Below are 16849 nucleotides of genomic sequence, written 5' to 3'. Positions count from 1 at the left end.
ATGCTTTTGTTCTTCTGTCCAAAGTGCATGACCTCACACCTTCCCACATTGTAGTCCATCTGCCACTTCTTTGCCCACTCTCCTAACCTATCCAAATCCTTCTGCAGCCTCGCCACCTCCTCAATACTACCTGTCCCTCCACCTTCTTTGTATCATCTGCAAACTTAGCCAGAATGCCCACAGTTCCTTCATCTTTATCAGATTATCAGATCAGTCATGATTTCATAAAACGGCTGAGCAGATTTCACGAACTGAAAAGCCTACTTCTGCTCATACGATTCCAAGCTTTTGATTGTAACAAACAGCTGACTATCATTAAAACAACCATCGCTCTTCGATAAATCTTTTCTCTTACATTTTTTTCTCTCATTATTGGCCCATGTATAACTGAAGTTAAAATGAGGAACAATATTCTTTCTGCAAAGGGTGGAAAATACTACATCTAGCATGGTCTGACATTTCACGATTTTAACAATTTCAATTTTTCTAACTTTCAATATATTACTATTAAGGTATTTATGCTATGAAACAATATTCAATACAAGTTAAATTCATGTCACAGAATGCTACCACATGCATTTCTCTTTTCTCCTCAGAGAGTTAGCCACTCACCACAGATCAGACTACACCACAAAATATTTGCCCCTGCTCTCATCTGCTAAAACTGTTAACTATTCCAGGATCATCCTCACTGCACAGAAAATTCACAGGTTTTCTTTATTACATCTAGTCTTAAGGCCTTCTCTCCAGTTTCTCGACTCTCACCTTCATCTAATAAACAGTAATGAACTTTTTTCTCTCTAACATTACAATTATCTGATCAGCTCCCTCTGCCATGTGCTTCCATTTCATTTGTCCGCAATGCCAAACATTCTCTAAAGCATCCCCGCATTGGCTATGAACCCTCATCATTATCTAGTTTCACTCCTAGTTCGATTCCTGTCCACTCTGAGACCATCCTGTTCAGGAAATCAACATCCTGCTCCCTCATTCCTGTTCCACCTAATTCCCTTGTTAGTTCATTGATTTAATGATTCTCTCTCTTCAGGCACTGTCCCTTTTTCCTTTAAATGTGCAGTCAATACCCTAAACAACCAAACTGTGACCCCACTGCCCTTTCAAATTACTGTCCCACTCTGACTTCCTTTTCATCTGCCAAGTCCTTGAATGTGCAATCAACTCCCAAATCAGGAGCCAATTTTCCCAAAATTCCATGTTTAATTCCCATCCTCATCAAATTCCACATTCCACAATTCCATATGAACATTTACTGATTTATGATGGGGCTATTTCTATATTTTTGTACAATGTAGAGTCTCGGGTATTTGATTTGTGCCAAAATCTTTCACACCTACAATTCATCCAGCTGGTAAATCAAAGTCATAATTGAGAATAAATGTGGCTATGCTCTCCTCATCTTTTAACCCCAAAGCCTTTGACAATGCTGACCACAGCATCCTCCTTCAAAACCTTTCCACCTTCCATTCATAATTGCAGCCAGGGAATCACATGCAATAGCCTCTCTTCCTAGTCCCGCATCATTATTTCTGGTTCAGTCCAAGCTTCTATATTGGGCACTCTCTACATTCTGGTCCTTGGAGATGTCACCTATCTTCCACACCATCAATTTTGCCGCCGAATCCACCTCACCATCATATCTCTTGACTGTTCAAAAGGCAGAATTAATTAAATATTTCGAAGGAAAATGTCATTGCTTTAGTTGCCAATACTAACTCTGCTTCCAAGCCACTGAATCAATCACTCTCCACTATAATTGCCTGAGGGTGGACTGTTTGCAACCAAGATGTCATTTATGCTCTCAAGCGGCATTTCTGACTACAAGCAACAATTTAAAATTATTGTTTTCATATCGCTCCATGTTCTTTCCACCAACACAGGACCCTCTGATAGCTGTGCTTACCTAATTCTCACCTCCTTAGCAACTGCAGTTCTAATTATTTCACCATTGGTTGCTATGTCTTGGAATGGTCAGGTGCTAAGCTCTTAAATTCCCACAGTGAAACTTTCCACCTTTAAGTGTATGTAAAATATATCTGTTTGATAAAGGTTTTGATTATCTGCTCTAATATCTTATGCAGTTCAATGTCATATTGTTACATCTTGTAAAGCATCTCAACGTATTTAATACATTAAAGGTGCTCCATAAATCCAAGTTCTTTACGACTGTAATTGGTGATGCAGTCTAACCAAAAAAAAGTGATTATATAATTAAATTAATTCGATTTTTTTGTGTGAAGGAACATAGTAACAATTACAGTGACTTTCAGTTCATTTACTAACTCACTGTTAAAGGTAAAAAAAAGTTCTAAAAATGCATAGAAAAGAATTTTCACGATCAGTGTGTTTCCAGCCTCATGAGGAAAGAAGTAATGCCTAATCAAGTTCTTGGGAACAAGGTCTCCTGTATGTATTCCTTAACATACAAAAGTGTCAGTCACTCACTCACTCAAATTGTTGTTAGTATCTTGCATTAAATAATATCATTTTGCAGCTCAGTATCTAATTATGCAATAGACTAACTAATGTGCAACAATAGCACCACAGTGTGATATGAACTGGATATTTTGCTCTCTTCTATATCACTAATCCTTCAGTAGGCGCACCAAGGCGTGACACAGATCATCACAGAGTTTTAACTTAAGAGACAACGAGCATGTCAACTGACAATTAAAACAACTTCCACTTTCTTTCCAAAATGAAAAGATTCGGAATAAAATGTACTGTCCCTTGAAGGGGACAGACTGATTTGCTTTTTGCACTGCTGTCTTTCTTTCCAGACAACATCAAATGACAAACCTTACTTTCTGTAAAACCAAAATGTGGAAACACAAGCTGGAATTAGAAAAAAATACATTTGTCCGTGAAAAGATCAGCACTGTTGTAAAAACACATGATTAGGAAAGGAAACCTTGCTGCCCTGACCCAGTCTTGCCTACAAATATAGTTAACTCTTCATTACCCTCTGAAGTGACCAATCAAGCTACTGAGTTGTATCAAACCTGAGGAACCCCATGACTGGCAATAAATGCCTGAGTTGCCAACAATGCCCACATCAAGACTGAATAAAAAATTGTGAACTATAACTTTAGCACCTTACTCTATCCAAGAATTTCTGCATGGTTTGACACTTCAAATTTAAAAAGCTGTAATGTTCCTTTATTTCCAGCAGCAGCATCTGACGAAAGCCTGCTAAGGAAAATGTTGCTAGGTAACAGTATAGGTGACAATGATGCAATGCAACTTTGTTTGGAACCACTTATATCAAAACAGGTTTTCAATAAAATGCAAAACGTTCCTACCTATTTTGTGCAATTTCTTTTCATGTTGACAACATATGCTCATTTAAATTTTTCTCATTCGTTTTCTTTTTCCAGTATTTAATTCTTCTCAATTTTGTACTGCTTATATTTCTACTCAATTCTTAGTCAGCTGTCTCTCTCTCCATTGTACAGCAATGAATAAGACTGTTTATACGGCAAAGAATGACCTACGTACAAAGTATTGATACAACTTTCATTTAACTGTACAATAAATACTTAACTAGCCACTGAAATGGCTTAGCAAGCTGTTCACCTGAAACAAGCCATTACAATTAGTCCACCATCACTTTCTAGGGGTAATTAAAAGTGGAATTATATACTGGTTCTGCCAGTGATACCCATTACCTTATTTTTTTTAAATGTGATCTCACATATCAGTAGTACATTGAGTGGATGCCAGCATCTAGCAGAACCACATAGCAGGGTTCCGAAAGCACTGGATATATTCCATGTCCCGGGAGACTGAGCCTGGAGTTTAAATCTAATGGATTTTTCAGCACTCAAGCAGGACAGGGACAAGAGGTGTTGCAAAATTGTCATAGGCTTTCACTGTAGATTGGTGATGAGAGGTATGTTCAAGCATGTATGATGAAAGACCATAAGACCAGAAGACCATAAGACAAAGGAGCAGAAATTAGGCCATCCAACCCATCGAGTCTGTTCCGTCATTCAATCATGGCTGATAAGTTCCTCAACCCCATTCTCCTGCTTTCTCCCCGCAACCCTTGATCTCCTTGATAATCAAGAACCTATCTATCTCAGTCTTAAATGTACTCAATGTCCTGGCCTCCACAGCCTTCTGTGGCAGTGAATTCCATAGATTCACCACTCTCTGGCTGAAGAAGTTTCTCCTTATCTCCATGCTAAAAGGTCTTCCCTTTACTGTAAAGCTGTGCCCTCGGATCCTAGACTCTCCTACCAATGGAAGCATCTTCCCAACATCCACTTTGTTCAGGCCATTCAGTATTTTGAAAGTATCAATTAGATCCCCCGTCATCCTTCTAAACTCCAATGAGTATAGTCCCAGAGTCCTCAAACGTTCCGAAAGGTGTGTAATTATATTATATTTTGGGATTTAAATTTCAAAAATAGAGGCAGGTGGATGTGTGTCAATTTAATGAAGGTAATTTCTTTTTAAACATGTTTGAAAGTCATTTGGACCCAATTACATGAATTCTAATAGAACAAGTGATTGCAATTAAGTGCCCAAGACAATCTCTGTCATATTAATGGATGGAATGTATATTCTGCTCAGAGTATGGCAGACAAATACATTAAATTTTGACTTCAGAACCAAAAGTTCAATGTCTCAATTCAGACAAACAGAATTTAGTTAAAAAGGAAGAAGTTTATCCTAACAGCAAAATCAAGTTTGTTCAGGAGAACTAGTCACCTCAGCAGAAGTGGTTTCTAGTTTATAAGAGCGTCCAAGCAGGAGAATTTGAATAAAAATTATCCAGTTGTCAGAACTGAAAAGCTTAAGCTGTCAGAACTGTAAAAGTTTGAGCCAGTGGGCTAGAAAAGGAATCATAAAAATGTTCCCATGTACAAGAATAATAAAATAGGGAAAGTCACGGAAAAACGATTTTGAAAAAACAAACATTGGAATAATATTCCTGTTGCTAACCACTTCAATATATAATTTGTTTGGTTCTGTGTTAGACCTGCTGCAGTGCTCCAGTGAAGCCAAAGGTGGTGAAGTTGAAGGCAGAGCACTTCATTTTCCACTGAGGCATTTAATAGCCATTAGGACTCAAGACTGCAATCAACAACTTCAGACTAATCTGACATCTCCATGATTTCCCCATTACCCTGTATTTTCTGCCACTCTGATAACAATCCTTTTTGAATGGTATTGCCCCTTCACCAGTCTCAGGCAGAGGATTCTAGATCCTAATCAATCACTGCACAGAATTTTCTCTCCATATCAGCACTGATTCTTTTGCCATTCAACATAAATCAGTGTCCCCAGAATCCTTTGAAATTGTACATTTTATATTGTCTCCCCTCATTCTTTTAGCCAAAATGCAGCATTTGAATATTCTGCCATCTGTTCAATCATTCCATTAGCCCATGTCCTCTTGAACTATTTCATTGCTCTCCTCATAATTCAAAATATTTCCGTGTTTTGTGTCATTTCACAATACTTCCAAATTCTATGACCATTTGAAAACTAAAACCTTTAAAAAGATGTAACCTATACGATGTACTTCAACTCTTCATAAATTATTTCTACATTAAACTGAAATAAAAGCACTGGTTTAGTAACTAACCTGATTAATGCTAGGTCTTTCTTTTGCTTTTTTTCTTGAATTTGTATCTAATCCCCACAGGGAAGAAAATCTGTTCTTCCGTTTGCTTACTGATCTCGAAATCACCTGTGTTTGGTTCTTCAAAGCAGGTTCAGTTCGGGCTGCCACCTAAATGAACAATATCACACTTATTCTGAGATGGTAATAAAAGCAAAATTATCATGAAGCAATCAATAGATTTTGTTGTCGAAACAGAAATTGAACATTGCATTAAAAAATTACGTAGCAGGGTATGCATACAGAATGTATGCCGTCTCTGCCACCTATTTCAGGCAGATTTCACAATTGTCCCTTATTAAACCTATTTTAAAAATCTGTCCGTTATTCAACTAAGGAAAGCATTCAAATAAATGTTTTGACAGGACCAGTATATCACACTCCAATGTGATCAATAGTAGAGTGGCACAGTGGCTCAGTGGTTAGCACGGCTGCCTCGCAACGCCAGGGACCCAGGTCTGATTCCAGCCTTGAGTGACTGCAGCGATTGTGAAATTTGAACATTCTCCCTGTGTCTGTGTGGGTTTCTAATGGGTGCTCTGGTTTCCTCCCACAGTCCAAAAGTGTGCAAGTTAGGTGGACTGGCCATAGTAAATTACTTGCAGTGTGCAGGGATGTGCAGACTAGGTGGGTTAGCCCTGGGAAATTACAATAGGTGCTGGGTCTCGGTGGGATGTCCTTCAGGGGGTTGGTGCAGATTCAATGGGTCGAATGGCCTCCTTCTGCAATGTAGGGATTCCATGATATATTGGAGAAGGATCATGTCATCAAATTTGAACAGCATCAGTCTTATAAATAGTAACATGGTAACAAAGAAAGTTATACTTATCAAAACAAAATACACTAAAATTAAAATACAATAAAGTAAAAATACTCAAGCCAAAGAATAAAAATATAGGTGAAAAGAATTTTCAGATGTGACACTTAAAAATATTTTATTTTTATGATTATTTTATCTCCTAAACAGTTGGTACTTAATGTTCAGATGGTCAATATTTATTCCATTTACATTTCCACAAGGAGCAATCATTTATCCTTTCTGCGGTGCATTTTCTAGTAAATCTCGGAGATGTTGATGTTACTTTTCACCCATTGGTTTTCAAATACAACTAAAGCAGGGATGTTTTACCCTTTACACCACTCTGCCAACAGATATAAACATTTCCCATGAGTAGTTTGAGCACACTTTTGCACTTAAATATAATGGATTATTTGTGTAGTTACTTAAATGGAGTAGATTTCAAAAGTATGCACAGGGATGGGAGTATTGCAGGTGGCAGCTGAAAGGATTTGGAAAGATGCTTATTCAGCATAATGAAGCTATTTTCTTTGATTTCCTGAAAGATTTAAGCCAATTAAGATTTTTTGTTTGTGCACAATAAATGTTGCAACATGTTTTTAATATCAACTTTTGGCTTGTCTGCATCCTATTCAGGGGAAAAGGAAATGTTGTTTTGCAAGGACATTGACATTATACTATGAAACTTACAATGTAGATGTCTGTTGCTAAAGTACAACTTTGTGGGCCAGATTTTCCAAGATGTGGCAACCTCACGCAGATTGCCACCATTTCCCTTCCTTTTTATGAAAGGGGAAGTGTGAATTTGCGAAAGATTCTGATCAGGCTTCCTTCAGAAATGCAGAACCATACTTCCATTCCAACAGTTCTTTCGTAGTGCAGAAATGTCAGAGGAAAACAAACCACACTCCTTTTCACAGCAGTCAGCTGCTGTATTACGACATGTAAAGGGCCCATATGCCACTGTAACAGCTGCTGTCAAACCATAAGGTGAGGGCAATGAGAAAGTAGGTTGCCAGATAGATTAGGTTAAGGTGCTAGGTGGATAGGATGTCTAGGTGCCATGTAAGAAGGGTGCCAGCTGGATAGGAGGTAGGCTGACAAATGTGCAGCTTGGCAGGGGACAAGGAGAAGAGATATCGGGGGGCAGTGGTGCAAGCAACTGATACAATGTTTAGGATAAATCACTGTGCCTGGGAGAAATTGTGTCCAGTGGAGCAGGATGGGGAAAGTGGGTGACGGGTCAGGGAGAGCTGGGGACTGTGTCTGACAGCAGGGGAAGGGTTTTCAGATGTAGAGTAGGTGGATCAGGGTTAGGGGGAATGAGGTCAAAAGCCAGGGGAGGGGGTCAGCAGCAGTAGGAAGGGCTTGGGTCACGTTTAGAACTGGGAATAGGGAAATTGGGTCTTGGGGGAGAAAGAGGGCGTCAGGTTAGGAGAGGTCTTCAGGAGATGTAGTAGATGTTTGTATGAGGCAAGCATGTGTCAGTTGAATAGTTACCCAGGAGTTGGACTATGTATTTAATAGTCTAACTTGTCCTGAGTAATTGTTTTGTTAATTTCATTGGACCCACTAAATTCCCTGATTTAAATAGAGACTTTTAGACAATTTCAGGTGTAAGGAAATTGCCCAGAGGAATATCCAATTTCCCAGGCAATTCCTTTGGAGTGTGCAATGATGAGAATTCCACTGGGTCCGTATATCCAAGTTCCATCTACCTGGAATAATGACCTTGAGGCCACTCGAAAATCTGGAGATATAATTGCTTTGCTTTCTTGCAATCACATTAGAAGCTGGCTATTCTAAACACATTCTCAGGACAGAAGGTTGTTTTTCACTGCAGTTTTAAAAAGAACATCAACACTGGAAGTCAATTTGGAGCTACTTTCTGTCCGTGTGAATAGTTGTTCCTTATGGTTTTTAAGCAATGATTGTAATTATGAATTGTGATAAAAGCACCTAAAACAACAAGTTTTGAGTACCATGCTTAAATCCTCAAAATCTATGTACACTGCCAGTTGTTGGCTAATCTTCATACAACTCCAATAAATCATAACTGAACAGTTCTCTCCTAGTGACACTGTGAGAATGCCTGGTGTCCAAATTCAGTCATTTCCTATTCTGAGCCAGAGAGCACAACTTCTGGTTCTGTTATAAAAACTTGACTGTCCACAGAAATATAAATGAATTAAATATTTAAACCTAATTGACCTTTCAGGCATGCCATCTAAACAATCTTATCTACTAAATGATTATCATAACCTACTCACCTTCAGATGGGCTTGAACTTTATTGATCTCAAGCTCTTGAAAAGTGCAGTCATACTTGCATTATACGTTGTATTATATAATTATACTGATGAGCATTAAATAAAATCAAAATATGGGCTAAGTCTACTGGTTTTAACATATGTACAGTCCTTGATAAGCCTTCAATTTATCTGTCGATGAATTATTGTTGTTTCATTGTTTACTAAAACACTCCTTTCCATGTATTGACAGCAAAATCTAAGTACAACAAACTCACCAAGGCATGGAATGAAGACACTGAAAAAACGCTTAGACGACCCATGGCTTGTTTGGTTGGCCGACTTGCAAATGCAAGGAGTCTTTTTGGATTTGGTAATTCTCCACCTTGAAGACTTGCCACATAACAACGATGTCGGAAAAGATCAATCTGAAACTGTTCCAGATTTTGCTCCCATAAAAAGATCTGTTTGAACATGGGAATAAAAATAGGCTCTACACTATTACTGCAACAGTGGAACATACTTGTCATTTAGTAGATTAAGTCATATTTGTCAGATACATTAGGGACATTTAAGCGACTCTTGGATAGGCACATGGATGATAGTAAAATGAAGGGTATATAGGTTAGTTTGATCTTAGAGCAGGGTAATAGGTCAGCACAACATCATGGGCTGAAGGGCCTGTACTGTGCTGTACTGTTCAATGTTCTATGTTCGTTGTTCTAAGAAGTCTATAGGGAGTAATTGGTAATCTTCTCAGAGACAGGAACACAACATACTGTTAAAAAAAAGTAAAACAAAATAACACCATTCTACTAGTGGATGATGCATGCTTATTCATCGTGACCGAGGAAGATTTTGTTTTAATTCAGATTAGATCACATTCAAATTCAGAAATAACTACATTAAACCGCCATGCGGCCAACACAAAACCCAAGTGAAAACAAAACACAGCCTTTATCTATATTCAGCATATGTAAAGTTTATACATACACAGCTATTAATTCACTTTACAAATCAGTTTTCCTTTCAGGAATTTATCATTTATCAGTCTTTAGCTGATTTAACGTTAGTCATGCATGTTATCAATGTTTAAAAATAAATGTACAATTTCTAAATCAATCCCAATCTTAGAACAGTTTTACTCAAATCAAATCAAACATTAATTTCTGGTGAAGGCAAATTTATAAAATTAATCAGCTTTGCTTTTATTCATACAACTGAAAGTGATATTTCCAAGTACAATAAATCTAATGCTGGCAAAAGAAGATGTAACTCAAACTATTAAGATAATCCAAGCCCTTTTGTGTTAACCAAAAATCTTGGATGAACATTGTTCTTTTGAAGTTGATCCTAGAAACATAGATTATTCACTTATTGACAGCCATCAACACTTAACAAATGAATTCCCATTTCACTAGATAGACCACCAACAAAAGTAATGAAAAGACCGGTTATGTTGAGAATTTCACAGACAAAATTGATATGATCCTGTTTGGTAGGACTGCAAAATTATCTTTGTGCTCCATTTAACTCAACACTTTCAACTAAATACGGCACTTCAGAGGAAACACACACACACACCAGTGTTTGTTTTAAAAACAGGACTGCTCATGTTAAGGAGTATTGGCTCTGAAAAGAGATGGATCAACCAAAAGGCAACGCATAGAACAAGCAGCAGGCAAAGACAAAAAGCCTAAATCAGAGCAGAAGGCCAGTGACAAGAGAGGAGGTTACAGCTAAGCTACGAGGATAAGAAAGGACTTCCAGATTGAAAAAAAAGGAGGTTGTAATTTCAGCTAGGGAAGTCAATTAAGGTTTATTTGTCTTGGTTGTATTTGCTGGTTTGCTGAGGAGCAGAAATCATTTTTTACTGAAAGTGCTAATGTGGGTTTCTCTAGTATTTGATTGAAAATGGAAGCTGAACTAACTGGAAAAAAAAAATCTGATTTAATCCCTCTGTACATACAGACATGAACTAGTTTGTCAAAGTGAAATGAACAAAAAATTCTAAAGCTAAATCTGTGATGATTCATTTATCCACCTGCTAGCACAGCAGTAAATAATTGAACGGTCAATCCAGAAATCTATTTGTAATCAAATGCAACATAAGGCTTTTTCAACAGCATTTTGCACCCCACTACCTCTACCATGTGGAAGATCAAGGGCAGCAATTCCATAAAAACAGCAACATCTGCAGTTTCATCTCCTAGTCACACATCATCCTGACTTGGAAAAATATCCCCATCCCTTCAGTATCACTGGATCAAAATCAAGGAACTCCTTCTTGAACAACAGTGTTCCCGCACCAATTGTACTGTACTTGATCAAGAAAGTGGCAGTTAGAGGTAAGCAAGCAATCAAATGACACTCACATTCCATGAATGAATACAATAAAAACTCTTAAAATATGAACACACAAATCAAAACCACATCATGGTGTCAGAAATACTCTAGCATTTAAAGGTCATCAAGATAGCATAATATAATTAAACCAGTTTTAATTAAAGCTAAAATTCAGAGGGGATCTAATACTATAAAATGCTGGAAGCAAGTTGCTTAATTTGGATAGAATTTAGCATATAGTATAACGTAAAGCTAGGATAAGTAAGAGATGTGACAAGATTTGATCAAGGAATGCCCAGATTAAGGACAAAGGAAAATCTGTTATAGAGTGTAAGACAAGAGAGATTCAAGACAAGAGAATTTTCATTAAGCTCACCAACTAATTTTCTATGCTCCCCTCTCACCCCACACTCTAATGCATCTTCTACTGAATTTGCTGCACTATATTCTCACAGCTTAATCCTGACATTGTTGTTAAACCTGCTGAAAACATACTGATGTTGCCAGCAAAGTGACCTCTACCTTTCTGTCAACTCTCAACATTTCCTCCTATCTTCCCTGGACCATAACCACATCAGCATACATCAGGCCATTGCTTTCAGAACAGTCACCTCATCTCAACAGATCTCACCTCATCTGGAGATCTCCTTCTACAGTCACCCAATTTAGTTTGCTAATCCCAAATAGATCAAATCTACTTCTTTCTTGACATCTCAAAACAGGATTGCCCTGGCAGTCCTTTTGTTTCAATGGGTTTGTGACGCACTAAACTGATTTCTTCTTCCCTTGACTCCACTTACTCCCTTTCTTCTGTCTCTCATCACCTATATCCATGACTTGTCTGATAACCTCCTTCACCTTATTAGCTTCCCATTTTCAGTTATCTAAGCATATCCTCTTCACCACGAACGGCCAATCTCCCTATACCTCCAACACCTACTGGAACAGTTATCAGGCTCTGTTTCTTCCCCAAATGAGATCAATCGGTTTTCATTGACCACCAGTTACCTTCACCTGCTGAACTTGTTCTTTCGATATCAATTTCTCTTCTAATTTACTTCATTTCCTTCAAATAAATATTTTTCCAAGAAAAACAAAATACTACAAATATTAGAAATCTGAAATAAAAACAGAGGGTGCCGTAGAAACTCAGCAGATCTTTTTGTACGTGGATGCACTGGTCTTAGTTATGCCTGTCTTTTTATGGGACACATAGAACATTCCTCATTAAATACATACTGGGTCCCTTTCCACAATGCTTTCCTCAGTACACTGATGGCTGTCTCAGTGTAGTGAGCTGCTCTTGCTGAAAATCGGAAAACTTCATTGCATTTGTTTCTGATTTCCACTCTTCGCTCAGTTCCATACTGTCCATCTCTGACTCTTTCCTTTTCCTTCACTGACTTCTCTAGCTCCATTTCTGCCAGATTATCAATTAACATTCATTATAAACTCACTGACTCTCACATCTATCCCAACTACATTCTACACAGGTTTCCGTTCCATTTCCTAGTACTACCATCTGCCAATCTGCTCCAATGATGCAAACTTCTACAACAGCATTTGAGAGATTTCCATTTTTCTCAACAGGGCCCTGTAAAGTGTCCACCACATTTCTTACACTTCCAGACTCATCCATTCACCACATGCCAGAATAGTGCATTTTCTTCAGCTTCACTTTCCACCGCACCAGCCTTCTTATTTAACAGATTTTGCCATTTGTCACCTCCATCAGGATACTACCATGAAACACATCTTCCCCATTACTTCCTCTCCATGATGGTCCACTCTTCAACCACATCAACACATTGTTCCATTCCCATGATCACCTTTGCACGCAAGTGCAGGAAATGTAACACCTGCTCTTTTGCCTCTTCTCTCCCCACGATCCTAGGCTTCAAGAATTTTTTTAAATGTTAAGCAGCAATTTACAAGCACTTCTTTGAAGTTAGTAAACTGTATTTGCACTCAAAATGTGGTCTGCTCAACATTAGAGGGCCCAAACATCGACTGGGCGACTACTTTGTACTACACTTCTGTTCAATCCACAAGCACAACATTGAGCTTCCAGTGGCCCGTCATTTTAACTATCTACCTTGCTCCCACACATCTATGTCCTGGTCCCAATACACTCTTTCAGTAAAACTCAACAAAAGCTTGAGAAACAGCACATCCACTTTTGATTAGGCACTAACAGATTCAGCACTGAGTGAACAATTCCATAGCGTAAACTTCACCCGTCTGCTTATTCTTCCTTTATTTTGCACATTTCAATTTTTCTCTTATTTTTGTTTTCGGACAGTAGCACACTTGCTTTAGGCACATGTTTTATTCCTTTGTTCCTCTAGTGGTGTTACCACCAATCCTCTTTACCTTGTAAGATTAACTCTTCTGTCTTTTAATCACACTTCTCTTCAACCCCATCACAGATCTTCCTTTGTCCTCCTCCCACCTACCCCTTTGTTCAAATCGTATTTAATCTCTAACTTGTCCCAGTTGTGATCCTGAAACATTGAATACTGTTATTCTTTCGCCACAGATTATGCTTAACCTGCTGAGCATTTTGTCATCTTCTGTTGTAATTTCAGATTTCCAGCATCTCAGAGTTCTGCTTTGAAAGCCTGAAATAATGTCCTTCTGTAGATTATAATGCTTAAAATTGAGTCTTCAGAGAGGAACTTCTAAAATACCGTTTCACAAGTTAGACTTAATTTCATCTCTCCCAAGAGATTACGTGACTGGTGGATGGGGAGGAACAGGGTAAGTGGAACTGATGATTGCGTAAAATTGAGTCTTCGGAGAGGAACTTCTAAAATACTGATTCACAAACTGGACTTAGTTTCAATCCTCTCAAGAGATTATGTGACTGGTGGGTGGGGAGGAACAGAGTAGGTGGAACTGATGATGTACATCAATCAAACAACGGCAGCCTCAATTGATCATCTTTTGAATCTTGTGGTTGGAAATACATAAACAAACATCATGGTTAGTCATGCCTCATGAAGCACAGTAACTTTACCACAAAGATAGGGAGCTTGCTCACTTCCTGACACAAGCCTAGGAATAAAAACATTTTCTAGTCTATTAAACCTAGTTAATACTGCATTGAGTTTGTTAACTTGCGGCAGAGAACTGACTATTCTGGTCAAAGCCTCAAACGGGCGACAAAATTGAGTAGTACTGATTCATGGCTAAAGCTGAAAATTTAATGAGCTGTCCAGATGAACCTTGCAAACTATTTACTTACATTTATATGTAAAAATCACCAGCACAAACAGTACACTCTCATTACAAAAGAAATTTGCCATTTCCCTACTGCTCCTTCTGTGGAGCCTGGAATTCATAAAGTAAACACTAAAAGGTATATAATTACTTCATAACCTAAAGAGGTGCTGAATCTCTACCGTATTGTTCTTAATAGTCTATTGACAGGAAAATTTGGATATTGGCAAAATTGACAACAACTGCTTTGCCATGGGGACCCCAGTTCTTCATTTTGATACTAGATTTTACCACTAAGAAACTCATTACCCTAAATGGGCATAAGACGCAAGTATCACTGCCAATATTTAAAACAAAGAGTGAAATATAACGGGTCAAGACGGTGTGATGAATAGAATTATAGTCAAACTCTGAGGGAGCAAACTGACCTATTATTTGGAAATTTCTCACACAACCTAATCAGGATAGATGCAGATTTGAAGAGATGAGGGTAAATACAAGATGAATGTGGATCTTGAGTTTCTCAGTTTTGGAAGATACTTCACAAAAATCAGAATGTAAAGTTATGGTCTACTTTAAGGTTGTTCAATCTTTTTGCACAGAGGTAGCAAATTTCAAATTTTCTTTCATTCAGTAGGACAGTGAGCAAATATCAGAAAGGTTTGGCAAAATAGTTAACACAAATGGAAAAAAAAATCCAAAACAATAAATTGATCATTTAAATAAACGAGGAATGACTTTAAGAGAAAAGACAATTGGAAAATTACGAAGCAGCACAGCAAACTAATCTGACTGTTTCTTTGTCATTTCAGTTCAGAAGGAGAACTAAAGACAGATCAGGTGCCAAGTCCTCAGCTGGAGGGGAGGAGAGGGGTGGACAGTATCTGTCTGGCTCACTCAATTTCCAGCTTCTCTCTCTCTCACACACACACACACACACACACACAGACACACACACACACACACACCTTTATCTCTTTCCCTCCTGCCTATACATTGTCTCTTTATTTTGCACTTTCTTCCCCCTTCCAACTTTCTCCCTCTCACCCACATGCATTCTCTCCCTCAAATTGCACACTTTCTCCCTTTTTTTAATCCTCCCTCCACTGAAAAGATTCTCTCTTCCTCCTCCATCCTGCTCACATACTCTCTCAAACTCTCCCTCCTGCCCACATTCTTTCTCCCCTCCCTCCCACTTGCACACTCTTTCCATTCCCCATCATCCCACCTGTGCATACACACACACACTCTCCTCTTCCCTCCCACCCATACACGCACTCTCTCATCCCCTCTCTCACACTCTGTCTCTGTTCCCACCCATACATTTTTTCTTTCTCTCTCCCTTTTCTCCCAACCACCAATCGCTCGCTTGCCTCCTCCCTCACCATCTCACACACACTGTGCAATTTTGGAAGAGTGATCTACCATCTTGACTGCATTTCCTTCAACTAGCTGGTGCCTGCTGTAAAGACAGCGCCTTTTTAGTTTTGAATCGGATAAATCAAAGACCTTTCCTGAGTGAAACACCACCCTGTGCGTCATGCAAGCAGTGAAAGCATTCGGAAAATGGAAGATTGAGGAGAAACCTTATGATCAGCAAGAACCAACCCAACAGATTTTGTGAATAATGACTATGGAACTGTTTCGCAGTTTTCCACCCATCTATGTGTTTTTCCTGTTTATGTTTCTCTGTGTGTAAGGGGGAGTTTTCAGGGGTTTAGAATTTTAATTTGTAGAGTTTTCTTAATTTAGTGTAATTGTTTACCAATAGCTGGGATTGAACAACCTGTAATAAATATTAATTCCTTGTTCAGTACAGAAACCTGGTTCATGCTTCCTATTTATCTGCGAATTTTGCACATCACTTTTAAAAAGCTGAACACTTGAGATGACCCCGCAAATAATGGGCTTTATTTCCAGCATGCTACCCCATTGAGTTGTGACACTGCCTTCTTCCTGTGCAGTCTCATCTTCCACTGATCTCATCTCCAGCTTTGAGCTTCAGCCTCCAACCAGCTCATTGACTCACAGCCCTGTCCTCTCACCCAATTCACAGGTATTCTGTTGCTGCAGTCTGATTCCTCCTTTCTTTATTCCCCTTTCCCCACCCACTTGCCTCTCTTCCAATCAGAGACCATTCCTCATTTATATTCATTACTCACCTATCAGCAGGAAAGGCGGATGAAAATTGGTCTGAATATGTATTTACCAACATTTGCAACACCATTTGAAGGCTGGTAGGACCCTTGGATAGGCCTCAATCAGGTCAGCAAGCTGCTTGTTAGACATGCCTGGCCTAGTATTAGTCAATGCGATATGTCTCCAATTGTGAAAATATTTTTACAATCAACTTTAAAGGCAGTTAATAGAAGACCCTTGTAAAGAGAAACTGATGCCTAAAAATATGAAATTACTAATTATAATATGTACTAGTTTGCAACATTCACTGATCACTTGCAGTGATCCAAAATGTGTTGATAAATTAATTAAGTATATCCCTTAGGGCATGGTTTAGTAAATTCAGAGATCACATAGTTCCTACCTGATGCATCTTAAAAAGGGGCAGCTAGCTGAGTTAACTGAA

At 38.5% G+C, this 16849-nt stretch overlaps 1 protein-coding gene across 5 annotated transcripts in view; it reads right to left on the bottom strand.

The window, feature by feature from the left end:
- Nucleotides 1-16849, bottom strand: part of tiam1b (TIAM Rac1 associated GEF 1b) — a 253760-nt gene that overhangs the window by 132444 nt on the left and 104467 nt on the right. For all 5 annotated transcript variants that reach the window (XM_048602862.1, XM_048602859.1, XM_048602863.1 and 2 more), the window contains 2 exons: nucleotides 8976-9161; nucleotides 5615-5761 (listed from right to left, as the gene is read on the bottom strand). In XM_048602862.1, coding sequence (XP_048458819.1) covers nucleotides 5615-5761; nucleotides 8976-9161 — 333 coding nt within the window. The remainder of the gene's footprint in view (nucleotides 1-5614; nucleotides 5762-8975; nucleotides 9162-16849) is intronic.

Source organism: Rhincodon typus, chromosome 11 (assembly GCF_021869965.1).
Source record: "Rhincodon typus isolate 14 chromosome 11, sRhiTyp1.1, whole genome shotgun sequence".
NCBI lineage: Eukaryota > Metazoa > Chordata > Chondrichthyes > Orectolobiformes > Rhincodontidae > Rhincodon > Rhincodon typus.
Note: the sequence above shows the minus strand (reverse complement) of the source record. Positions and strands in the feature narration are given on the sequence as shown.